This window comes from Aquarana catesbeiana, linkage group LG01, assembly GCF_042186555.1.
Source record: "Aquarana catesbeiana isolate 2022-GZ linkage group LG01, ASM4218655v1, whole genome shotgun sequence".
Lineage (NCBI taxonomy): Eukaryota > Metazoa > Chordata > Amphibia > Anura > Ranidae > Aquarana > Aquarana catesbeiana.
In genome coordinates this window covers 241,804,435-241,830,282 of record NC_133324.1, presented here as the reverse complement: position 1 = coordinate 241,830,282, position 25,848 = coordinate 241,804,435, and the positions used below count along the sequence as shown (strand labels likewise).

The following is a 25,848-nucleotide window of genomic DNA, read 5'->3' as shown; positions in this document are numbered from 1 at the left end:
AAGATGATCTATGTGCACCAGCAGTGAGGTTCTACTCCGTTCAATCGCAGCCAGGATCACAGTTGTACTATCTTGAGGCAAGGAGGCTGACGTCTCCTCCACCGGAGCCTCCCCAGGATCCATTTCCAATTCAGCCAGCAAGGCCTGAAGCCTCCCAACCAAGATGGCTTCCGGCCGCAGTGAAGGGGCCGGTGGCAACTTATGTGGTGTGACTTAGTGGCTTTTTCTTTAAGGACATCTTCCCCGAGCACTCCCCAGAGAGGGGTTACTAGTAAGGAGAGCAGCCTGCATCTGTGAAAGCACTGATTAGGAGGGTAGGAGTACCAAGATGGTGACTGAAACCAGGCCTCAATAGATCACGACCGGGGTGGGCACTTAGCTGTGGCCCCACAACCCCCTATGTCACTGCAGGAATGTGGGTAGGAGGAGGAGGAGGCAGCGCAGTCCGTGCGCCATGAGGGAAGCAGAGGCTGCAAGATGGCGGCTGTCACTAGGCCCCGATAGGATCAACAGTCAATGTCGGCCTAAAAGACCTACTACACCATGGCAGGGAGGCAAGGAGGTGAGGGGGATGGACGAGGCTGGCAGTCCCTCGCTCCGGATCGTGGAGGAGGCGCAGCACGCTGGCGAGACCAAGGCCTGGAAGATAGCGGCGGCCGTGAGTGTGTGTGCTCAGTGGCAGCCTGGATATCACCGTGGGCAGGTAGTAACACCACTCAATATCTGGTCCAGGGCAAGACAGGGGATGTGGAGGAACTATCTGGGGGTTGTGTTTGTGGCTCACCAGACCAGTAAATGCATAGATGGTCAAGGATTATGTTCAGGATGCCCGGAGCTCCTCTCCAACACATCCGCCACTGCTCACATCAGGACATGCCCCCCCCCCCAGACGAGTTCGCGTTTACATTTACAAGCCTAGTGTACCTCCCACATTCACTCCCATCCCAAGGATTCATGGGAAATGTAGGCTGATTACAGTTAGAGAGAAAGAAGATGATATGATACAATTGCTGTTCTAACACCTCCTGCTTGCCAGAATACAGGCTGCATTATTTGAATTACAAAGCTGACTTCCTGAAAATTAAATCAGACATATCTCTTAAATGGTAAGAAATTTCATAAACGTAATAACTGTTTAGTGTTTTGTGTGGGGGGTGTACTAAGGGGGGATTTTTTGAAAATCCTAGAGTTCTGTTTTAAAAGATCTACCTTCCATGTTTGTGAACACAGTACGGCCATTATTACTAGTTTTTACTGTCCTACACGAAATACATTTACTACATGCATAGAAGCCTTGCAAAAGTATTCACCCCCATTGGCATTTTTTGTGTTTTGTTGCCTCACAACCTGGAATTAACATGGATTGTTTGAGGATTTGCATCATTTAATTTACAGAACATGACCACAACTTTGAAGATGTTTTTTTTATTGTGAAGCAAACAACAAATAGGACAAAATAACAGAAAAAGTCAATGTGCATAATTATTCACCCCCCTTGCGGCTATCACAGCTCCAAGTCACTTTGGATAAGTCTCTATGAGCTTGCCACATCTTACCACTGGGATATTTGCCCATTCCTCCTTACAAAACTGCTCCAGCTCCTTCAAGTTGGATGGTTTGCGCTTGTGAACAGCAATCTTTAAGTCTGACCACATATTTTCTATTGGGTTGAGGTCTGGGCTTTGACTAGGCCATTCCAAAACATTTACATGTTTCCCCTTAAACCACTCAAGTGTTGCTTTAGCAGTGTGTTTGGGGTCATTGTCCTGCTGGAAGGCGAACCTCTGTCTTAGCCTCAAATCACACACAGATTGGTACAGGTTTTGCTCAAGAATATCCCTATATTTAGCACTATCCATCTTTCCCTCAACCCTGACCAGTTTCTCAGTCCCAACTGCTGAAAAACATCCCCACAGCATGATGCTGCCGCCACCACTGTGGGGATGGTGTTCTTTGGGTGATGTGATGTGTTGGGTTTGCGCCAGACTTGGCGTTTTCTTTGATGGCCAAAAAGTTCAATTTTAGTCTCATTAGACCAGAGCACCTTCCTCCATACATTTTGGGAGTCTCCCACATGCCTTTTCTCAAACTCAAAAAACGTGCCATTTTGTTTTTTGCTGAAAGTAATCTTCTGGCCACTCTGCCATAAAGCCCAACTCTATGGAGCGTATGGCTTATTGTCGTCCTATGTACAGATACTCCAGTCTCTGCTGTGGAACTCTACAGCTCCTCCAAGGTTACCTTAGGTCTCTGTGCTGGCTCTATGAATAATGCCCTCCTTGCCCAGTCTGTGAGTTTTGGTGTGCGGCCGTCTCTTGGCAGGTTTGCTGGTGTGCCATGTTCTTTCCATTTGGTTATGATAGATTTGATGGTGCTCCTAGGGATCTCTGACCCAATAAAGTTCTTTTTTTCATTTGTTGTGATTTAGAAGGATGAGCTATGCCCATGTACTTGGCAAGATGTTGAGTTTAGGATTTTTTTCCCCCAGATAGTCCCTTGGAAACAGTTTAGGTAACAATTTTTTTTATCAACAGCATCCATCTTTGTTATGATCACTGCTTAGCAGTCTCTGAACCGTTAAATTTCAATCTGAAAACAAATTTTATCTTATATTGCTGAAACCCATTTAATTTAGTGCACCAAGTGGCTACCCTCCTGCATAACAGGGGCTTGCTAACTCAAAACAAGCCCCATTCACAGAGCACTTTCTCAATAAATGCAAGCATTCTCTGATTGGATGAGGTGGAACAGTGACATCATGATCTCCACCTAATCCAATCAGAAAACACCTTGTTCTCACTGAGAAAAATAGAATACATTCTCTGAATGGTGTAGAAAAATAATCAGCACTCCGGTTGTTGCTTTTAAAATGTCTTCATTTTATTGAATAGCCACAGTGGACAAACGCAGATTAGGTCAGTTGACGCATTTCAGCCTATAAGGCCTTAGTCATGGGTTACGACTAAGGCCTTATAGGATGAAACGCGTCAACTTACTTAATCTGCATTGGTCCACTGTGGCTATTCAATAAAATGAAGACATTTTAAGAGCAACAACCGGAGTGCGGATCATTTTTTCTACATTACTCTACTCAGCCAGTGACTGTGGATCGAGCACCTGGGAGCTCTGCTATCTATGTGATGTATGGGTAGTAGCACTGACTTTTCTGTTTATACTTATTCTCTGAATGGTGCCTGTGCTTAGTATGCAGTAGGGCAGCCACTTCACCTGGGATAATGAAGACAGCAAGAAACACTGTTGTAGTGGCGGCTGCTACACTATTCTCTTGTGTAGGGAACGGTCAGGTATGGATAATGCATGCCTGCATAGGTCCATGCTGGACCAAGGTAACTATGCAAACACAAACATACATGGATTTCAGCTTTAAATTATCACTGCACTTATGTCTAAATGTTTACTATGACATTAGCTGAAACTAATAAGTATAACAATTTGTAGTTAGCCAATCATGGGGTTCAGTTTTCTCGAGACATTCCATCTTGTTTTTATTTCCTAAACCCATCAAGTTGGTAGGTTAGGTTTTTAGCACTGAATAATGTATGGGATAGCGCTCCCACTCGCAATGCAAAAAAGAATATATATTTATTTATTTATTACAGGTACCTATACAGTGCTGTCAATTTTATGCAGCACTACACACACTATGAGTTACAAACATCCGACTCGCACTTTACAAACGGAGGGACACAACAGGAAGTGAGAGGAAATCTACCCCTAGGAATGGGAAATTCACTCCTGTAAGAGTTATTATGGGAAAAAGGGGTCCCCACTGAAGCTTTATCACCAATCTTTATTTCCACAACAACCCAAAATTTCAAAATTCAATTGTCACAGGGACAGAAACTGAGGTGAATTCTTCTGAACAGGGGTACAGACAGCAAAACAAATTGTATAGGGGTGTTAATCCCTATGATATCCAAAAAACGTAAAAATAATTTTTTGGACTGGAGTTAGACTTAAAAAATGTATCTGTTCCAACGTACATACAAATTTATCTTAACCCTCTTAATGACCAGGCCATTTTTTGCGATACAGCACTGCGTCGCTTTAACTGACAATTACGCGGTCGTGCGACGTTGTACCCAAACAGAATTGATGTCCTTTTTTCCCACAAATAGAGATTTCTTTTGGTGTTATTTGATCACCTCTGCGTTTTTTGTTTGTTCTGTAAAGAAAAAAAGACAATTTTGAAAAAAATAAATTTATTTTTACTGTCAGCTATAATGCTTATCAAAAAAAAAAAATATATATATATATAAAAAACTAATTTTTTCATCAGTTTGAGCCAATATGTATACTGCTACATATTTTTGGTAAACAAAACAAAAAATCGTAATAAGAGTATATTGATTGGTTTGCACAAAAGTTATAGTTTCTACAAAATAGGGGATAAATTTAGGGACTTTTAATTTTTTTTATTGTTTTTACTAGCAATGACGGCAATGTACGATTTTTCAGCGGGACTGTGACATTGCGGTGGACAAATCTGACCCCAAGTTACACTTTCCGGGCGCCAGTGACATTATTACAGTGATCAGTGCTAAAAAAAAAAATGCACTGATCAATGTATAAAGGACAGGGAAGGGGTTAACTGTGTGGGGGGGATGGGTTTGCTGGGACAACACAGAGATCGCTGTTCCTGATCACTATGAACAGCAGATCTCTGAGTTGTCCCATCAGAATGGGGATCCGCCTTGTTTACATGGGCAGATCCCCGTTCTGCCTCTTTGTGCATTGACATTGAGTCCACAGGAGCATGCCCACAATACCACATGCATGGACCGATGAACAGGTACGTCGCTTTGCGCAGCCGAGCCACCTTGCCGCAGTATATATATGCAGAAGGCGGTTGGCAAGTGGTTAAGAACAAACCTACAGAGCCTATCTTGTTTGTAACTTGAGGACTGCCTATATATATTTTGTACATTCACATCAGTCACTGCCCTCAAGGAGTGTGTGTGTATATGCACACACACACACATATATATATATACATATATATATATATATATATATATATATATATACACACACCATCAGCCATAACATTATGACCACTGACAGGGGGAATATCTCGTTACAATGGCATCTGATGAAAGATGAAAATTTGTGGGCTATATTAGACAGCAAGTGAACATGTTGTCCATGAAGTTGATGTGGTGAAAGCATTAAAAAAAAAAAAAAAAGTGGGCATCGCAGTTTGTTGTGTATGGAGCTGTGAAAACCATAGTGACCCATGTCCACAGCCAAAAGTTTCTACAATGGTCACATGCACATTAGAACTGGACTACAGAGCAATGGAAGAAGGTGGCCTAGTCTGATGAATCACCATGTGGACAGCCGGGTGCGTGTGCGTCACTTACCTGGGGAAGAGATGGCATCAGAATGCGGTATAAGAAGGCAAGTTGGCAGAGGCAGTGTGATGTTTTGGACAATGTTCTGTTGGGAAACCTTGGGTCCTGCCATTCATGTTGATGTTACTTTGGTGTCCATGCCTCATTGGGTCTCGGCTGTTTTAGCAAAAGGGGGTCATACTCAATATTAGGTAGGTGGTCATAATGTTATGGCTGATCGGTGGGGGGGTGTGTGTGTGTGTGTTTATATATATATATATATATATATAAAATATATAGTATTTTTAAAGCACTGGACTCAACGCTGACAGGCTCAGTTACCATTATTCACACTTAGCTCAAATATGTTGATTTGTATTATGTCACTCATCATATTTAGACCAATTGCAAATATAGAGGGGGATTTACTAAAACTGGAGCACTTCTAATCTGTTGCAGCTGTGCATGATAGCCAATCAGCTTCTAGCCTCAGCTTGCTCAATTAAGCTTTGACAATAAAACCTGGAAGCCGATTGCTTTCTATGCAGAGCTGCACCACATTTTGCACAGTGTAGTTTTAGTAAATAACTCCCATAGTGTTACTGTAACGTTGCTACAGAAACTCCAGGGAGACACCACTCTAGAATTCCCTATATAGATAGAACCATTGCTTGCCAGACTTTGAGCATCTGAGATTCACTGGGTTCTTTAAACTTATTAAGAACATTTTGAAGTACTTTTTCAAAATGTATTGCTGCATTTAGCTTTTTCCTGACCTTACACTTAGTTAACTGGTTAGGGTCCTAAAATCAGTTCACTGGGAGAAGACACCTTTTCCGTGCCTTGAGATGCAGGCATCTGTCACCTATAACCCCCTGTGTAGCACTTTGTCCTGGAACACTAAGGCACCAGCAATCCAAGGCCCATCAGTATCAAGTCTGATGATTCTGAAAGCATCCTCTAATGCTGAGAAGGAGAAGAGAAGAAAAGATTGATCGCACACTTGAATCCAAAAGATGCTGTAGAAATGTTTTGTCATGAGCCAGACAAAATTGCAATGATGGTTTACGCGTTTCACACGAAAAGAACCGTGCTTGGTCACGGTGAACAACCACGGTTCTTTTTGTGTGAAATGCGTCAACCATCATTGCAATTTTGTCTGGCTCATGACAATAAAGAAATTTCTACAGCATCTTTTGGATTCAAGTATGCGATCAATCTTCTCTTCTTGATATTGCCTACGGTGATGAGCCAAGATTAGCACCTTGGATCGGGTGTGTCCGTTTTTTGCCTGGTGGTGTGTGCACCCTTGTTTTGTATCATCTAATGCTGCAGGACATCTGGGGGAAGGGTGTAAAAGGGGGAGAAAAAAAAAAAAAAAAACAACACAAAACAAACCCTCATAGTCCTTAAGAGGTCCATTTTCGGTACGGTGGACAGACATCAGTAAGCACCTACTCCCATAGACAAATGTGTTTTGGTGAGCATGTTGTAAATAGGTGTGAAGTCTCATGAAAGTTCTGACATGCTGGAAATGCCGTGATCTTTTTTTTTTTTTTTTTTTTCCTCGCAGGTGAAAGTAGCAGATCCTGAAGGAGTTCTACAAATGGCCAGATCATTGCTTGAAAAACAAGAGTAAAGCCAAAAGCTCTGGCGAAACCTACAGCTTTAAGAAGCCAAAAAAAAAAGAAACCATTTTTTATACATGTGTGTGTAAATATATATATATTATATGAAAATATATATTTTTGTGAGTTGGCATCAGTCCTGCTTCCAGAGAGAAAAGAAACACTTCACCTTCCAAGTACAACTTCCAGCCAGCAGATATACCTAAATAAAGAAAAAAAAAAAAACTGTCCCCCTTCTCCCTCATTGTTCTGAAGGGGTTGAACACCAATCTCCTATGTAGATACACTGCTTGGCTAACCCATGTGCAAGCAATGTTTACATGCTGCAGCTCTGGCTTTTTGTGAACCGCTTATACTAATTTCCACAAAGCAAGGCTTGATAATGTGCATTAGCAGGTACACAGAAAAAGCTGTGCTTAGTCCTGGGGTACAGTTAAGAGTCTAGGCATCATTACGTCACGGGGACTTGTGGAATCAGTGCACAGAAAGCCAGAGACACGGACTGTAAACACTGCTAGGCTCTAGGGTTAAGGACGGGCTTTGAGTGGGGGGGTGAAACAACTTTGCTCCATGGCCAAAAAAGATACTTTTATATGAACACCAGTACTAATTTATGAATAAATATTAATTAGTTTGTAGCCTTTGTTATTACATGAGCTGCTGTCAGTGCTCCAGCTATACAGAGGAGAATCCAGCTGTCAAAGCCCAGCCCCACAGATTACAGGTTCCGCACTCCTGGTGAAATCTGCAGGGCTCCGCTGTCACTTGAAGCCTAGTACACACAGGCCGAATGTCAGGCATCATCGGCCGGTTTATTAAAACCAGCCGTGTATAAGGCAGATGGCCCGACAGAAGCTTTTGGCCAGCTTGTCAGACAAGCATGCTGGAAAACCTGCGGCTGACCAGCTCCTGCGCCAGTAGCGCTGACAGTGTTCTGGCTGGGGGGGGGGGGTGTGTCCCCCTGTCAGAACACAATAGAACACCAGGGGAGATTGCTGTACAAACCTTATATCGTTAGTACAGCAGCTCTGACTGGAGCTGTCAGTTTTTTCTTCATGTAAGTTTTTATTGAACAGGCCGATATCGCCCAACATTTAACCCGTTAGTACTAGGCTTTAGACCAGTGGTTCTCAACCTCAGTCCTCAAGTGCTCCCAACGGGCCTTGCTTTGGGAACTTCCCTTAGATAAAATCACTGTTATCAATACCATGTCACTGATATTGATTGAACCCAACTGTGCAAAGTAGAGGAAAACCTGAAAACATGGCCCGTTGGGGGTACTTGAGGACTGAGTTAGAGAACCACTGCTTTAGACAACTGAACCCACTGTGTATTGTGAGTGCTAGTAGAAGCTCTTGCTCCCCCATCAGAACAATATCCAATGTGCAGTTCATCCAAAATGTTTTTGTGTACATAGTGAAGGAAGTGGTACTAGAGCCAGGAAAAGGGTTTTGGGGAAGGGGGAGGGGTTATTAAGGTAAAAATTTGGGCATTCACTACCACCTTAACAGGTTCCCGACCGGCTCCTGTAGATATACATCGGCAGAAGGGCACGGCTGCGCAAAGTAAGGTACCCGTAGGTTACTTTAAATTTGCCGCCGTGTGCGCGCCTGCCGCAATCTCAGTGAGTCGGGCCGTGGGCATGGCCGCGATCACCTCACGGAGAGGCAAACGGGGAGATGCTGTTGTAAACAGCATCTCCCCGTTCTGCCTAGTGACAGTGTCACTCGATCTCTGCTCCCTGTCATCGGAGCAGAGATCAGTGAAGTCACACACACTGCCCAACCCTCTGACAGTTAGAATCACTCTCCTAGGACATACTTAACCCCTCCCCGCCCCCTAGTGGTTAACCTCTTCACTGCCAGTGTCATTTACACAGGAATCCGTGCATTTTTATAGCACTGATTGCTGTATAAATGACAATGGTCCCAAAAATGTCCGATGTGTCCGCCGTAATGTCGCAGTCACAAAAAAAAAAAAAAAAAAAAAAAAAAAATCGCTGATCGCCGCCAAAACTAGCAAAAAAAAAAAAATTATTATTAATAAAAATGCCATAAAAAACTATCCCCTATTTTGTAAACGCTATTTTGCGCAAACCAATCAATAAAATTGAGATTTTTTTTTACCAAAAATATGTAGAAGAATACGTATTGGCCTAAACTGAGGAAAAAAAAATGTTTAATATATTTTTTGGGGATATTTATTATAGCAAAAAGTAAAAAATAATGCTTTTTTTCAAAATTGTCGCTCTTATTTTGTTTATAGCACAAAAAAAAAAAAAAAAAAAAAAAAAAAAAAATCGCAGGGGTGATCAAATCCCACCAAAAGAAAGCTCTATTTGTGGGAAAAAAAAGGACGTCAATTTTGTTTCGGAGCCACGTCGCACGACCGCGAAATTGTCAGTTAAAGCGACGCAGTGCCGAATCGCAAAAAGTGCTCTGGTCAGGAAGGGGGTAAATCCTTCCGGGGCTGAAGTGGTTAAACATATAAAAAAACTGTAGGAAAAGCTAGATTACTAGAGTCTAGCAAAGCTGTTTTCCTCCAGATTCCTTAACCACTTGCCTACCAGGCCAATTCTGACATTTCTCTCCTACATGTAAAAATCATATTTTTTTGCTAGAAAATTACATAGAACCCCCAAACATTATATATATTTTTTTTAGCAGAGACCTTAGAGAATAAAATGGCGGTCGTTGGAACTTTTTATCTCGCACAGTATTTGTGCAGCAATTTTTCAAATGCTTTTTATTTGGGGGAAAAAAGTTTCAGGGTCAGGGGCGCTTTAAAAAAAAATAAAAAATGTTATTGTTAAATTTCACTTTTATTTTTCTAGTTTGATACTTTAGATTTTTTTTTTCATCACTTTTATTCCTATTATAAAGGAATTTATTTCCTTGTAATAGGAATAAGCATGACAGGAGCTCTTTACAGTGAGATCTGGGGTCAATAAGTCCCCACATCTCACCTCTAGGATGAGAAACCTGAAATAAAAATAAAAATGATCTTAGCTTCCCAGCCGAGGCAGCGCCATTTTTTCAAATGCAGAGGCCGGGCGTGACGTCCTAACATCAAGCCCAGCCTCCGAACGATCAGAGGCTCCGGGACCTGAAAGCTCTATTGTCAGCATCCAGCGCCAGCGGTTCCCTTCTCCAACACACCGATAGAAGGGGTAAGTCGGTAGAAGCATCGGAGGGCGGCAGGAGGGGGGATGTCCCCTCTCGCCACCTGTAAGAACGATCAAGTCGCTGAACAGCCGCTATGATCATTCTTATGGTGTACGGAATTGCCGGAGCTAAAAGATAATATCTGAATGATGTCTGTAGCTGCAGGCATCATTCAGATATCACCACTGAAACCCAACAACGTCATATGACATGCGGCAGGTGGGAAGCGGTTAAAGAAGGTTCGAGATGTAGAAGATTACCAAATGTTAGAAACCACAATGGCCCATTCCTCAATTTTGAGGGCAAGAGTCTGAGTATTAACTCACTGAGAAATGGAGTTTATTTGACCACAGAGCCAGTTATTTCTATGTATACAATGATAAACAATTTAAAAAGCAGGGAAAATGTACTTGTCATGGTACCACTGGAACACACTAAAGCTTGGCCGCTGTAAGTTTTAGGCATCTGACGAGTGTTGTTCAGCGCTGGTTTACCCTCTTGTGCCAAAGCAAATAAACAACACACAAAGACAGATATAGAATTTTCAAACTTTTCAGCCAACCTCCCTTTATTAAAAAAAAAAATGTTCCACAGTCTGAATAACCGTTAAGTGCTAGAAATACATTCTGCAAAAGTTTCTTTTTTTCCTTTATTTTTTACAGTGCTTGAACTCAAGTTTACAGGAAATAACCTTTGCATCATCATGTGCACTTTGTAAATACTGTATCCTGTTCCAGGTTAGAATGAAAGAAAAATATATATAAGTTGTCCATTAAAACATGATAAACCTGTGTGCTGAAGGTACAAATGTATATCACTGTTCCCTTTTTCTGAGCATTGGTTTCACAATTACAGCAAGGAAACAAAACATCCCGAATACAGCTTATACAAAACTAGCATATTATTGCTTTGAGTCTTGCAGTATTTAATGCACATATCACAGTTCACACCTTAAGATTTATTTTTACAAACTTTAACAATCATACATAAAATATATATAATATAGCTGACCTTTGCATGTTTTACTAAGACCATCTCTCAACATGAAGAAACATTTCCTTATGTTTTCTTTAAAAGGTCAGTGACAGTCCATCCAAAAATGATGTTCTAATAATGAGAAATGAGCAATCACCAATTGGCTTGTGACATGATTATGGATTACTGGACAGAGGATCTGGTTCTGCCAAACTGAATGAGGATATCCCAGTTCTCCTGCTGCAATCTCTGTAACAAAAACAGTGAGGACAGTACATTTTTGACTAGACTCACCCTTTTTAGGAGCGGAGCAGTCCAGGAAGTTTTTATCATAACTTTTTGTTTAAAAAGGTAAAAGGGAAAAATACAACCAAAGCTCGTTTGGCTGAACTTCTCCTGTGGATCACAGGAGTGCAGTATGTTCTGCACTCCTGTGACCAGTTTTCAGCAGAGAGCGGGCTGAAGCCTGCTGATGTCACAGAGTGGGTCCAGGCTCAGGAAAGATTGTGACCATATGTTCAGGATCTGCCCACATGCCTGGACCGGGACCCAGCTCAGCCTCTCAGCACCCTCCAGAGCCCAGCGCTCCGGTGACCGACAGTCACCAGTTCTCTGCTCACAGAGCTGCGAGAACCGAGCGATCGGTGATGTTTGATCGCTCGGTTCTCAGTGGTAGAGCTGGCAGGGGATAGATGTAGCATTGGACCAATGCTGCATTCAGCTAGGCAAGTATGTTTATAAAAAACAAAAAAAAAAACAAAACACCACAACATTTCCATACTTTTCTTAACTAAAAGGTGACCCTGCATCTGCCCTTCTCATAATCCACAACAATACCCAATTCTCACCATTTAAATTTTGAGGACAGAGTTCAGATCCTAATTACACAACTGCTTAGAGAAGGACCTGGCAGGTATATTCTGAAATAATTAGTCCCAGTCTTAAAAAAAAAAAAAAAATGCTGCTGTGTTATTGAATATGTTCATGCTCATAATTAGAGCCCATAATAGGTCTATAATAGGTCTATAATGTTGGCACAAGTGACTTGCAGTATCTATTGCTGGTTCAATTACTTTCCTAGACAGCCTCATTGAAGAGGCATTTATTTTTTGCATTGCACCATTAGGATCTTATTTTGAGGTGCAAAATGAAAGTTCTTCTGTTAGAACATATAATTTCTCAGTCATCTAAGGGGTTGGTTTATATGAAATTCTTCTGAAAATTGTTTAAAAACAGACACAGGAGGAACCATGGGGTTTATTTCTTAACATAAAAAAATTAATAGCTGCATGCCATAAATCAATTGTAGCTCTAGTAGTTACATTACACCAAGTGCCCCAATTACTTTATAAAACAAGACCTTGGTATAAGTTTTTAAAAACGGCTTGAAACTTATTTTGTAATACAAAAAAATATATATAAAAAAAAAAAAAAGGCTTGGCTTCACAGAATATCTTATTAAAGATCAGTAAAAGCACAGGCACGGAGGACAGGACACAAACAGTCAGGTCTGCATTTGTGCTATACTTTCCCCTTCATATGTGAAAACACACACAGCCAGTAGTGATGAACACATAGTGGCAATGTTTAACAACCACACGATCGTTTATAGCTAGATTACGATCACGGAAATATCTAAAAAACCCGGAGACCTTACATTTGTCCCCATTTACAGATTCTTCATGAAGAAGAAGAGTAGCCTTTCTAGATAAAGGGGCTCATTTTAAAAAGATTTCCTTCAAAAATTAAAAATACCAATCTGACCAATCTCTGCAAGTGTAATATGGAGAGATCCCCACCACCTATACAGCAGCAACACCCATTCCTACTGCTGCTCCTTTTACACAATATTTTGGAGGCCATGAGGAGTGAAAAGGTAATGTTCAAATACAGAACCACCATTTTTAATGATCATGGCGCTATACCAGATTTTACAAGGTGCACACACAGGGTTCTACTTCTGGAAATACCAAAATTCCTGGTTGTCACAAGAATTAGATCTGATTCATAGAGCCAGAACTAGTTGGTAGAATGGGAGCTCTAGTTTTACTGGCAGATTGTTTCTTCAAGGTCTGACTCAAGGGGGTTAAATTACTAAAACTGGAAGGTGCAAAATGTGGTGCAGCTCTGCACAGAAACCAAAACAAAAAGAGAGGGAGCGCACAGACTCATAGTGCAGTTACCTTTACACTATGAGCCTATGCTCTCTTTGTTTTTTCTTATCTCCAGTACCCACTGGTGTAGTGAGAGCAGCTAGGTTCTTTTAGGATTCAGCTACCCACACTTTCTTTATTATATTATCCAATTGACTGTGGAATCGTACATGCCGGCTACTTTTGGCATTAGCACAATCGCTAGCTGGTGGTGGTTATAGAAACCAATCCGCTTCCAGGTATCTTTGTCAAAGCTTAACCACTTGCCAACCAGCCACAATACATATACTGCAGCAGGTTGGCACCTGCAGGCAAAATCACATACACACACGTCATTTTGCCACAGCGGATTGCAGATTCCTGTACTCGGGGGTCCAGTGATCATGTGATCGCTATGCGATCACATCAACAAAGCTGTTATGAATGAATTCTTTAATAACAGCTGTGTTGCCGATGCTGTGATTGTTCCAGGTACCATGTGATAGCTGTGGGCCAATCACAGTACCATGTGATTAGCTGTAGCCAATCACAGATTACTAGTGATCACAGCTGTCAAGAATGGTTAACCCATTCATGATAGTCAAACACTTTGCTGTTACAATGATCTTCATTGTAACGACAAAAAAAAAAAAAAAAAAAAAAAAAAAAAAAAAAAAAAAAAGGGGTGACCCCACCCCCCTCCCAAGTGTAGTAGGGAAACACAACTACTCTGAAGAAAGTATGAAAAATAGCATGAAATGGGAAAAAAAATTATGTAAAAAATGTTTAGTCTTTTTTCATTTATAAAATGCAAAAAAAAAAATATAAAACCCAGTGATGATCAAATACCACCAGAGCTGAGGTGGTAATTGAACAAGCTGAAGTTAGAAGCCAACTGGACCAGATTTTGCACTCTCCAGATTTAGTAAATCAACCCCAAAGTGTTGAATACTATGATGAGCCAGACATTTTGAGAAGCATCTTCATTCCTCTCAGTACAGTTTCCTGTGGGGGAGATTACCTTTATTACTACACATTGGAACTCGAACAGCATGGGATTTCCTATTTTTAAGAAAATTCCCCTTGAAAAGTGACATCTCCACATAGGAGGTCTAACAGTCCACTGCTTGTTCTAGCAATGGAAAGGTTTAAGGGATGTCTGTTCATAATTCAGTACAGAATACAATCTGCATACAAAATTTAGCAGATCAGAGATACATACAATGCATCACCAAAGATACATTGGAGGCACTTAAAGCGGTATGGTAAATTTACTTAAGAGTAAAGACCAACTTTGAAATGTGTGATTTGTAAATGTAAAAAATGTTGATCAAGGTCAACTATAAAGAGTCTTTGCATATATATATAAATCTTCTGTTAAGCATTCAAAGCATTCCAGTGGCTCACACATAGGTAATTGTGGCATGCATTACAATACATTTCTGTCAGCTCCCTACATGCAACACTTCTGTGACAAGCAAAGCAATCCAACACCCACTCCATACCCTGGGTAAGGCTGCAGTGTTCTTTGTGACAATCACAAACAGCAAAAAGGACAAGCATTCTGCAGGATAAACCATGACAAGTGCACCCAACCAACCTGCTGAAAACAAAAAAAAAAAAAAAAAAAAAAAAAAATCTAACCTGGACTGGTCCATAACCCATCTTACCCACAGTAAACCAATCATAACCGTTATATTTACAGTGGGTAAAAGGTTTCCAGCAGCTTGTGTGTAGACAGAATCCTTCAGCACATATGTCATGCAAATCCCTGCATAGATCTACATTCTGCTCTGACAGACGCATCCTAGACAAACTGATAAAGACTTGCTTTCCTCTCTGCAAATGCAGGATGATACTAGAAAGTCCTCTAATTGATGTCTGCCTCTTGCCTGACTAGAATGAAAGTGCATTCTTAGTACAAAATTACCCCTTCAAGAAAACGTCTCACTTGTGTATCAAAAATACTGTAAGACAGGAGAATGTAGCCCTTTATTTAGGGAATAGAATCTATGCAAAATGATCAGGGGATTGGATTGATTGCCCTCTGTGGTCCAATTGTTCTTGAAGGTAAGCAAGTTCATTTAAATCCTCAGACTGTCTATCTGTTTTGTGGCTGACCAGTGACCTATAGAAATGAATGGCAAATACTATGAAGATTATTCCAAATGGAACCATGATGGAGGTTGAGGCAATAGCTGCTGCCTTGCCAGGACTGATAGAAGAAGTGTCGTTGACTGTCGACTTCGGACTGTTCACTGGAAGAAACTTCACCCAACAAAGCAAGACAACTTCAGCCAGGAATAGCAGTGTCCCAATGACTGTAGAGAAAGCCCATGCTAGTTCGATGTGACGGTGCATTTTTTCATGAGGAGACTCTTTCACAGAGTTCAGATTATGGACATTGCTCACTGCTTCAATGTTGGGAAGGATGCAGGTGCTGATCATTAGTGCAAATAAATGTACAGCGACCAGAACAGTAGTACAGGCACTAAAAGCAATCAGGAGACCAGTGGGATAGATATGATCTGCTTCCAGTTGTACTTCTACCATTGCAACCTGAAAAAAACAAACACAACTGACTTAAAGGACCATAAAAAAAAAAAAAAAAAAAGCCACAAAAAAGGATCACTGATTTTCAAGCACATGGCACAAATCACAAAAACAGTTGGCAAAATCTGTTAAAAATGTATGCAACGTGGGTCTATATGTAGTGTTCTACTTTTACAGACCCTTTGTGAATATCCAGTGCAATGAAGATGTTCTGGCTCTTCTAGCTCCCCTTCATGGTTCTTCCCACCATGACTCAAAACGGTCCTTTTAGGTAATAAAGCTCTAGAGTCAATGATTTCCTAGAAATAGCCCTATTCTTTTCTTTGTCATCATAAATTTGTTTTTGCATGGGTCACTTTACATGTCATCTTGGCTTAATTTGCAAAGGTCATGGCACACTACACAACTGGTTTATGGCATAAGCAGGAGCAGGTGGTCAGCCTAATGTAATTTTTGTGTAATGAATATTGCTCGATCCATTAATCAAATCTCTCACAATTGTCCTACCAGGAAGCAAAGCAAAATGCAATAACGAAAGTCTACAATGTGATGACAAAAGGTAGGAGGGTGGTCCTCCCACAACAGGTTTGTGCCTAAAAAGATATTTCTCACAAACTTGGGGTCCAACGCCTAAAACAGGGGTGTTCAACCTGCAGCCCAAAACAAAATCGTAAACTTACTTAAAAAATGACCTTCTTAGGAAATTTTTGTAAAAATTTACATTTAGACTCAGTTCACACTGCTGTGACATGAGATCCGACTTGTGAGACCCCAAGTCGCATGTCATGTCAAATTAAATGTTTCCCTATAAGAGCCGTCTTAACTGATACTACACAAGTCAATCAGACTTTAGAAAAGGTTGCTGCACTACTTTGGTCCGATTTCAGCTGTTGTACAGGATGCTAAATAGCATGCAAGTGGGATTAAGTCGAAAGGAAGTCGCAGGGCAAAGACGTATGGCTTTGCCGTCACAGCAGTGTGAACCGACAGCGAACACATGCGGCCGCAAAAAAAAGTTGACAATGTCTCGTTACTGGACTTTTATAAATGTTATCTTTCCAAAGAAAAATATTCCCCTCTTCACAATCACACCTTATTCACGGCATCAGATTTTGGCAGCACCTATATTTGTGGGCAACTATTTTCAAGGATAAAGCACAGGAATTAGAAAATTGGAACCAAAATTTCAGATGAGCACCATGAGATTTCATTGTGAATTGCTACTACGCCCATTGAACCAGAGGTTGATGCATTAGTTTATCAAAAATAGTGTCAAATATCACACTAGTTTTAGGTTTCCCTCTAATATACACATATATACTTTTTTTTATTAAGTTTTATTGCTTAAACGATAGATACATTATCTAGATTAGTGACCGTTAACTTGTGATCTGCCCGACTTTTTCTGCTCATCAGCTATCCTTATTGTTAGTGTATTTTATGTGTGGCCCAAGACAGTTTTTCTTCTAATGTGGCTCAGGAAGGTCAAAAGGTTGGACACCCGTCTTAACCACTTCAACCCCGGAAGAATTTACCCCCTTCCTGACCAGTGCGTTTTTTTGCGGTTCGGCATTGCGTCGCTTTAACTGACAATTGCGCGATCGTGCGACGTGGCTCCCAAACAAAATTGATGTCCTTTTTTTCCCCACAAATAGAGCTTTCTTTTGGTGGTATTTGATCACCTCTGCGGTTTATTTTTTGCGCTATAAACAAAAAAATAGCGACAATTTTGAAAAAAAAAAACTGCATTAATTTTTACTTTTTCCTATAATAAACATCCCCCAAAAATATTTAAAAAAAACATTTTTTTTTCCCTCAGGTTTAGGCCGATACGTATTCTTCTACATATTTTTGGGGAAAAAAATATGCAACAAGCGTTTGATTGGTTTGTGCAAAAGTTATAGCGTCTACAAAATAGATAGTAGGATAGGATAGTTTTATGGCATTTTTATTGATAATTTTTTTTTAACTAGTAATGGCAGCGATCAGCGATTTTTATTGCGACTGCAACATTATGGCGGACACATCGGCATTTTTGGGATCATTGTCATTTACACAGCAATCAATGCACTGATTCCTGTGTAAATGACACTGGCAGTGAAGGGGGTAACCACTAGGGGGCAGTGTAAGGGTTAAAGTATGTCCTGGGGAGTGTTTCTAACTGGGGGGGGGGGGGGGCATGGCTACGTGTGACACGTCACTGATCTCTGCCCCCGATCACAGGGAGCAGAGACCAGTGACACTGCCACTAGGCAGAACGGGGAGATGCTTGTCTACGCGACCCGACTCACGGAGCTCTCAGCCGGCGCGTGCGCGCAATGGCACGAAGGCAAATTTAAAGGGATGGGTACGCCCATTTGCTCAGCCATGCCATTCTGCCAACGTACATCGGCATGCGCCGGTCGGGAACCGGTTAAAGCATTGATTGTAAATTTAAAATATAAAAAAACCCTACTCCAACCTTTAGGGGTCATTCACACTGCTGTCCAACATATTTCTGCGTGTGGTAAGGCCAAGTGTTTGCAATCAGCAATGGCTGCCCAGCCTGTACAAATCAAGACAGGTCCCCACAACAAATTGCATGTAATCGCATATGGAGTTCACAGAGTCATTACTTGCAGATAGGGACAGAAGGGCAGCCCTGCATGCAGACAGTTTGGGTCCAGAGCTGCTCTTTTGTCCCTAACCATATGTAATCAGTTTAAATTGCAATTATATGTGAACAGCCACAAACAGTGTCAGACTATCACTGATTTGTAAAGGCTGTCCACAACTGAGCGCAAGCAACTGGCGGTACCTGCCCCAGAAATATCCTGATCTGGGCAGTGTACAGCCCTGGATAGCAGTGTTATCGAGGCCTAAAGCTGAAGGTTAAGCTGCTTATATTTTTCCTTCCCCGATTCATCTCCCTCCTCCTTCATTAATGTTCTAATAAATGTTTTAAATAAAACCGATTTTCATTACATACCTTATTTTAAACCCAGCGATCACTAGGTCTCTGCAATTTTCTGTGTAATTTAAAGTGGAAGTAAAATCGCCACAAAAAATAAAAATAGTTAGGTACCTGGTAACTCTTTTTCTAAGAAGTCTTCAAGGGCAGCGTCCGAGAGATAAGTGAACAAATATTAACAGCGCTAGTGGAGTGATTTAAACATATACAATCACAATATAAAGTGCAATAGTGATACATCAAATAATAACGTAAAAATAATTATTGATGACAGCAAAAAAAAAAAAATTAATAATTGTTGAGAACGGTAAAAAAAATCCACAACCAGGTGATAAAGAAACCTCAAGGACCACACCTCAAAGACACGCTCCCCTCCTGAGACCCCACTCACCGGAAATCATGGACCCTCAGCTTTGCAGTCTGGGGGTCAAAAACGCTTAATGGGGTTGTGATATATTAAAACCAGAACTTGGAGAGGCTTTTCCAGGCGATTGGAGTAAAAAGAATGGTGAGGCTACCACAAACGATTTCCATATGGACCGCGGGGGATCACACATATATATATATATAAAAAAAAAAAAAAAAAAAAAAAAAAAAGAAATATAACATAGTGAAGTACTGCCGGCACTAAGACACTGCGCATTGACAAACGTCACTCACGGGACAGATAAGAAAAACAGGCATCAGTGTGTTTCTGGGTTCGCATCGGCTGCATGCGTTCCACTGACACCAGAAGTTGCGTCACTGGTATGTAAAACGGAAATGCGTCGATGTGTTTCGCCCCTCCTCCAGGGCGTCATCAAGGGCATCACTTCCGGTTCTCATGAGATGTAATTTATATGCAAGAGAGTAGGTGTCACCCATTGAGATGGCCAATCATGTGTGAGGAAGACCTTCTGGTATGAGTGAACAACCACTTCCCTTTGTTCGCATCACTTTCTGTTTATAAGCCATACAAATAACAAAACTTTAATAACATACAAAGTCTGTAACAAAGTTATTATAAAAGAATAAAATAGCCTGATTAAAATAGAAGTTCATAAACTATATTAAATCATTAGCGTCATATAGGTCAGTAAAAATAGATTTGAGATTTGAAATAAAATAAAAAATGAAATTGAAATAAAAAAAGTGAAAAAAAAAATATTAAAAAAAAAAGAAAAATGAAAAAATATAAATAAAATGTAAATAAAAATATATAAATAAAAAAAATGAAAAAAAATAAAATGTAAAAGTAAATAAAAAATAAAAAAAGCTGAAAGAAAATGAAAATATATATACAAAAAGTAAAGTAAAATAAATAATAATAAAAATAAAATAAAGACAAAAACACTGACCCCCTACCAATTAGACAAAAAACAATTCAGATCTAATTCGATGTTTAAACCATGTGGACTTAAAGTGCCCAACCTAAGTATCCACTGGGTCTCGTTCTGTGAAATAGATTTTTTGAGGTTGGAGCACCTCCAATGTGCCTCCATCCTATCTATTCCACAGAACTTGAGACCCCTAGGATCCCGGTTGTGGCACAATCTGAAATGGTTGGACAAACTATGGTGTTTAAAGCCTTTTCTGATTCTGTTCACATGTTCTCTCAGGCTAATGCCCAATTGCCTAGTGGTTCTGCCCACGTATTGGAGACCGCAAGGGCAGGACAAAAAGATAGGTGGCATGGGTAGTTCCACACGTGATGAATTTTTTGATCTCATAAAATCTACCTTGGGAGAATGAGGTGAAATGTGCTGTTTTTCTAATTCTGTGTTTAGATGTTCGACAAATCATGCATTTGCCACAACTAAAGAAACCCGTTTGGTCTAAAAACGTAGAAGTTTTTTTAGGGGGTTAGATCACATTGTGTGCCAATTTCATCCTGAAGGTTGGAGGTTTGGTGTAGATGAACTGTGGCGCCGAGCTGGTAAAATATTACATAGATTTCTATCTTTGAGTAGCAAAGGCCAGTGTTATTTTAGAACCTTCTCAAACTGTTTATATTGTCTTGTGAACCCCGTTAGGAAGGCCACACCGTAATCTCTTTTTGTGTGATTTTTTTTTTTGTTGAACAGAGATTTCCTATCCATATTTCTTATATTTTCTTTTGTATTATTGAGATCACCAATCCTATGCCCCTTTTTCTGGGACCTATCCACAATGATTTGCGACTGGATATCATAGTCTTTAATTTTATTACAATTTCTTTTTACTCGAAGCATCTGGCTTTTTGGGATGCCACTCAGCCATTATGGATAGTGGCAGCTACCCAATGGTATATAACCATTTCTGTCAACCTCTTTAAAGAAGGTGCGAGAAAATAACTTGCCACCCTCCTTAACAATGATTAAATCCGAAAAATTGTCCTCGGTATGATTTGCCAAACATCTAAACACAGAATTAGAAAAACAACACCATTTCACCTCATTCTCCCAAGGTAGATCTTATGAGATCAAAAAAATCATCAAGTGCAGGTGACCCATTTCACCTATCTTTTGTCCTGCCCTTGCGGTCTCCAATACGTGGGCAGAACCACTAGGCAATTGCGCATTAGGCTGAGAGAACATGTGAACAGAATCAGAAAAGGCTTTAAACACCATAGTTTGTCCAATCATTTCTGATTGTGCCACAACCGGGATTCTAGGGGTCTCAAGTTCTGTGGAATAGATAAAATGGAGGCACACTGGAGGGGCTCCAACCTCAAAAAATCTATTTCACAGAACGAAACCCAGTGGATACATAGGTTGGGCACTTTAAGTCCACATGGTTTAAACATCGAATTAGATCTGAATTGTTTTTTGTCTAATTGGTAGGGAGTCAGTGTTTTTGTTATATATATCTATCATTTTCTTTCAGCTTATTTACTTTTCTATTTTAATGTCATTTTTTCATTTTTATTCATATATTTTTATTTACATTTTTTCATTTTTATTTATTTTTTTTTTTTTTTTATATTTTTTTCACATTTTTTATTTCAATTTCATTTTTTATTTTATTTCAAATCTCAAAACTATTTTTACTGACCTATATAACGCTAATGATTTAATATAGTTTATGAACTTCTATTTTAAATCAGGCTATTTTATTCTTTTATAATAACTTGGTTACAGACTTTGTATGTTTAAGTTTTGCTATTTGTATGGCTTATAAACAGGAAGTGATGTGAACAAAGGGAAGTGGTTGTTCAATCATACCAGAAGGTCTTCCTCACACGATTGGCCATCTCAATGGGAGACACCTACTCCCTTGCATATAAATTACATCTCACGAGAACCGGAAGTGATGTCCTTGATGACGCCCTGGAGGGGCGAAATGTATCGATGCATTTCCGGTTTACATATCAGTGATGCATCTTCCGGTGTCCGTGGAACGCATGCTGCCGATGCGAACCCAGAAACACACTGATGCCTGTTTTTCTCATCTGTCCTGTGAGTGGCATTTGTCAATGTGCAGTGTCTTAGTGCCGGCAGTACTTTGTGGTCCGTATGGAAATAGTTTGTGGTAGCCTCAACATTCTTTTTACTCCAATCATCTGGAAAAGCCTCTCCAAGTTCTGGTTTTAATTGATCACAACCCCATTAAGCGTTTTTGACCCCCGGACTGCAAAGCTGAGGGTCCATGATTTCCAATGAGTGGGGTCACAGGAGGGGAGTGTGTCTTTGATGTGTGGTCCTTGAGGTTTCCTTATCACTTGGCTGTGGATTTTTTTTACCGTTAATATTTAATAATTATATTGTGATTGTATATGTTTAAATCACTAAACTAGCGCTGTTAATATTTGTTCACTTATCTCATAAGGTTTTAGCACCTTTGCTAATAGCAGCTGTGGTTTCCACATTATTTCACTCTTTATTCCATTAGCGCTAGTTTTAGTTTGTTTTATATAGCATCCGAAAGATAGGCTCCTCCTCCCTGAAAAAGGAAACACATTAGTCCACCATTATAAATTTCACAGTCTTACCTGCATGCCTCAGTTGTATTAAAGCACCAAAGGAAAACTCAGTAAGCTTAAGGGCCCTTTCACACTGGGGCGGTTTGCAGGCGCTATAATAATAGCGCCTGCAAACCAACCCGAAAGTGCCGCTGCTTTAATTCCAGTGTGAAAGCCCCGAGGGCTTTCACACTGGAGCGGTGCGCTACCAGGACGGGAAAAAAAGTCCTGCTAGCAACATCTTCGGAGCGGTGAAGGAGCGGAGTGTATACTGCTCCTTCACCGCTCCTGCCCATTGAAATCAATGGGACGGCACGGCTATACCGCCGGCAAAGCGCCTCTGCAGAGGTGCTTTGCGGTGGTTTTAACCCTTTCTCGGCTGCTAGCAGGGGGGTAAAACCGCCCCCGCTAGTGGCCGTATACCGATGGTAAAGCGCCGCTAACAATAGCGGCTCTTTACCGCCGACGCCGCCCCCGCCCCAGTGTGAAAGGGCCCTTAAGCTCCCCCATTGTACCTGGTATTTGTCGTTTAAGGGTGGGAACTAGTGCTGCCCTGGAAGACTTCTTTGAAAAATTTACCAGGTACCTAACCATTTTCTCAAATCGCCTTCCAGGGCAGCATCCGAGAGGATGTATCATGCAATACTTACTAGGGTGGGGGTAGAGACTGGAGCACCTTGCAACCAAATGCCTGGTCTTGGTCGGACAGCTGGTCTATATGATAGTGTCTTGCAAAGGTACTGAAGCGCGACCATGTCGTTGCCCTGCAGATCTCCTCCGGAGTCGCCCCTGCTTTCTCTGCGACTGAGGGTGCCCAGGCTCTGGTTGCATGTGCTCTGATCCCGCCTGGAGGAGTGAGGTTTTGTGCCTCATAAGTCGTCTGTATGGCCATTCTTAACTATCTGCTGATGGTGATGATGCCTGCTTCCCTTTGTTAACTCCCGCATAGGAGGACAAAATGAGAGGTCGTTCTTCACCAATCCTTCGTTCTTTCGAGGTATGTTATGAGTGTGTTTCTTACATCACGTTTGTTGCAAGTGTCTTTTTTTGCTGTCCATAGTTTTTGGAAGCGAAGGGATGATGATATTTTGGGTTCTATGGAACTTTGAAGAGACCTTGGGTAGAAAGGCTGGGTCTGGCAAAAAAATTATTTTGTCTAAATGTATTAGGCAGTATGGTTCCATCATAGACAGGGCTTGGATTTCTCTCACTCTTCTGGCCGATACTAGGGCCACAAGAAGTGCAGTTTTTAGAGTGAGGTTTTTGTCTGAGCCATCTTCCATCAGTTCGAATGGAGGGGAGAGAAACCCTCCAAGCACCGTGTCCCAAGTTGGAGTTTTATTCATCTTAGCCAGTCTAGCTCTTTTAAGTGACATTAGGAATCGCTACATCAGCGGATCCTCTGCGAGTCTGGTGTCCATGAACGAGGAGAGTGCTGCCACTTGTACCTTCAGCGTCCCTTGGGAGATATTTTTGTCTGCTCCATCTTGCAGGAAATACAGAATTGTTGAGATTATCCCTCTGTTGGGAATCGGTTTGTTTTTGTTCCAGGAGACTAACTTTTTCCTCACTTTCTCGTAGATTGCCCTAGTCACGGGCTTCCTGCTGTCTAGGATGGTATTTATCACCTTGTCTGACAGCCCTTTGTTCTGAAGTTTTACCCTTTCAGTAACCAAGCCGAAAGCTTCAGGATTCCGTGGTTCAGGTGGCTGACTGGGCCCCTGTGATAAGAGATCTGGCCGGTCTGTCAGTGTCAGTTGAGGTTGGATGCTGAGGTTCTTCAAGGGGCTGAACCATGCCCTTTGGGGCCAGCGCAGTGCTATTAGTATCACCGTTGCTCTCTGTGCCTTTATTTTTTTGAATCACTATTGGTATTATGGCAGTTGGAGGGAATGCATAGCATAGTTGACATCCCCAGCTTTGGCTGAAGGCATCTACTCCGCTGTTGCCATCTGTGGGATCCAGTAAGAAGAATGTTGATGATTTTGCGTTCGCTTTGGAGGCGAACAGATCTACCTCAGGTACCCCCCCCCCCCCCCCCACACTTTTGAGTGTTTGTGCGCAGGTCATTTGGTTCAGTATACACTCCGTCTGTTAGGCATCCTGTAGGTCTAATGTCGCCATAAACGTCTCCCGTGGTAGGATGTTTCTGATCGAGTTAATAGACTCCATTCTGAACTTTTTGTATTTTATTCCTCTGTTGAGTAGCTTGCCTGACGGTTTTTTCTTTGCAAAAGATATGGGAATAAAACCCCCCTTTATTCCTCTGTTTAGAGGTACATGGTGAATCACTTTCTGATCTAGTAGATTCTCCAGGGACTCTAAAAAGGCCTTTGTTCGATCTTGGTCCTCTGGTAGCATGGTTACTAGGCACTTGGTTGGGGGGGGGGGGGGGATTCTATTGCGTATGATGAATTTGTTTTTTGTTGCTTCCATCCATTGGTGGGAATGGCGAAAGGGCTCCTTCCCTTGTCTTTTTGGTTTGGGGAAAACCCTTATTCTTTGCTGCGGTCCTGTCCAGTACCGTTTCTAGTTCAGGCCCTAACAGTAGGTCTCTAGTGACTGGAATTCCGCACAGTCTGTTCTTAGAAGGGATATCACCTCCCCAAGATTTCAGCCACAGGGCTCTTCGGGCTGAGTTGAGTAGCACTGTGGCCCTTGAAGAAATTCTGACGGTTTCAGCTGAGGCATCTGCTAGAAAAGCTGCCGCTCTGGTTAGTGTAGGGATGATTTTTATTAATTCTTCCCAAGGTGTGTCACTTTCCAGTAGTTCCTGAAGCTGGGTTAGATTAGCAAGGTACGGGCTGTGCAGGTGGAAGCTATTGCTGGATTCAGATTTGCAGCCCCTGCTTCCAGGCCCTCTTTAAAAGGGCTTCTATTTTCTTGTCCATGGGGTCACTTAAGGTACTCACGTCGTCAAAAGCCAAGTCAGATTTATTTGTGACTTTTGCCAGAGAGGAATCCACTTTGGGGCATTTAGCCCAGGTTTTGGTGTCTGTCTCTGCAAATGGATATCTGCGCTTGACCGCAGCTGGTATAAAGAGTTTTCTCTCTGGGTCTTCCCACTCTTTTTTGATGATATCTTTAAGAGTTTGGTGTACAGCAAATGTTCTAGGTTTCCTGGGTTGTAGCCCTTTATACATCTTGTCATGTAGCGTGAGCTCTGCGGTTTT

The 25,848-nt window shown here is 41.3% G+C and overlaps 2 protein-coding genes across 2 annotated transcripts in view; one reads left to right on the top strand and one right to left on the bottom strand.

Annotated features, from left to right (window-relative positions):
• MORN3 (MORN repeat containing 3) overlaps positions 1-10,998 on the top strand; it is a 72,176-nt gene extending 61,178 nt beyond the window's left edge. Inside the window, exon 6 of the mRNA XM_073626690.1 lies at positions 6,928-10,998. Coding sequence (XP_073482791.1) covers positions 6,928-6,993 — 66 coding nt within the window. The 3' untranslated portion in view covers positions 6,994-10,998. The remainder of the gene's footprint in view (positions 1-6,927) is intronic.
• The window catches only part of LOC141140003 (calcium release-activated calcium channel protein 1-like), a 56,848-nt gene continuing 41,746 nt past the window's right edge, over positions 10,747-25,848 (bottom strand). Inside the window, exon 2 of the mRNA XM_073626706.1 lies at positions 10,747-15,812. Coding sequence (XP_073482807.1) covers positions 15,264-15,812 — 549 coding nt within the window. The 3' untranslated portion in view covers positions 10,747-15,263. The remainder of the gene's footprint in view (positions 15,813-25,848) is intronic.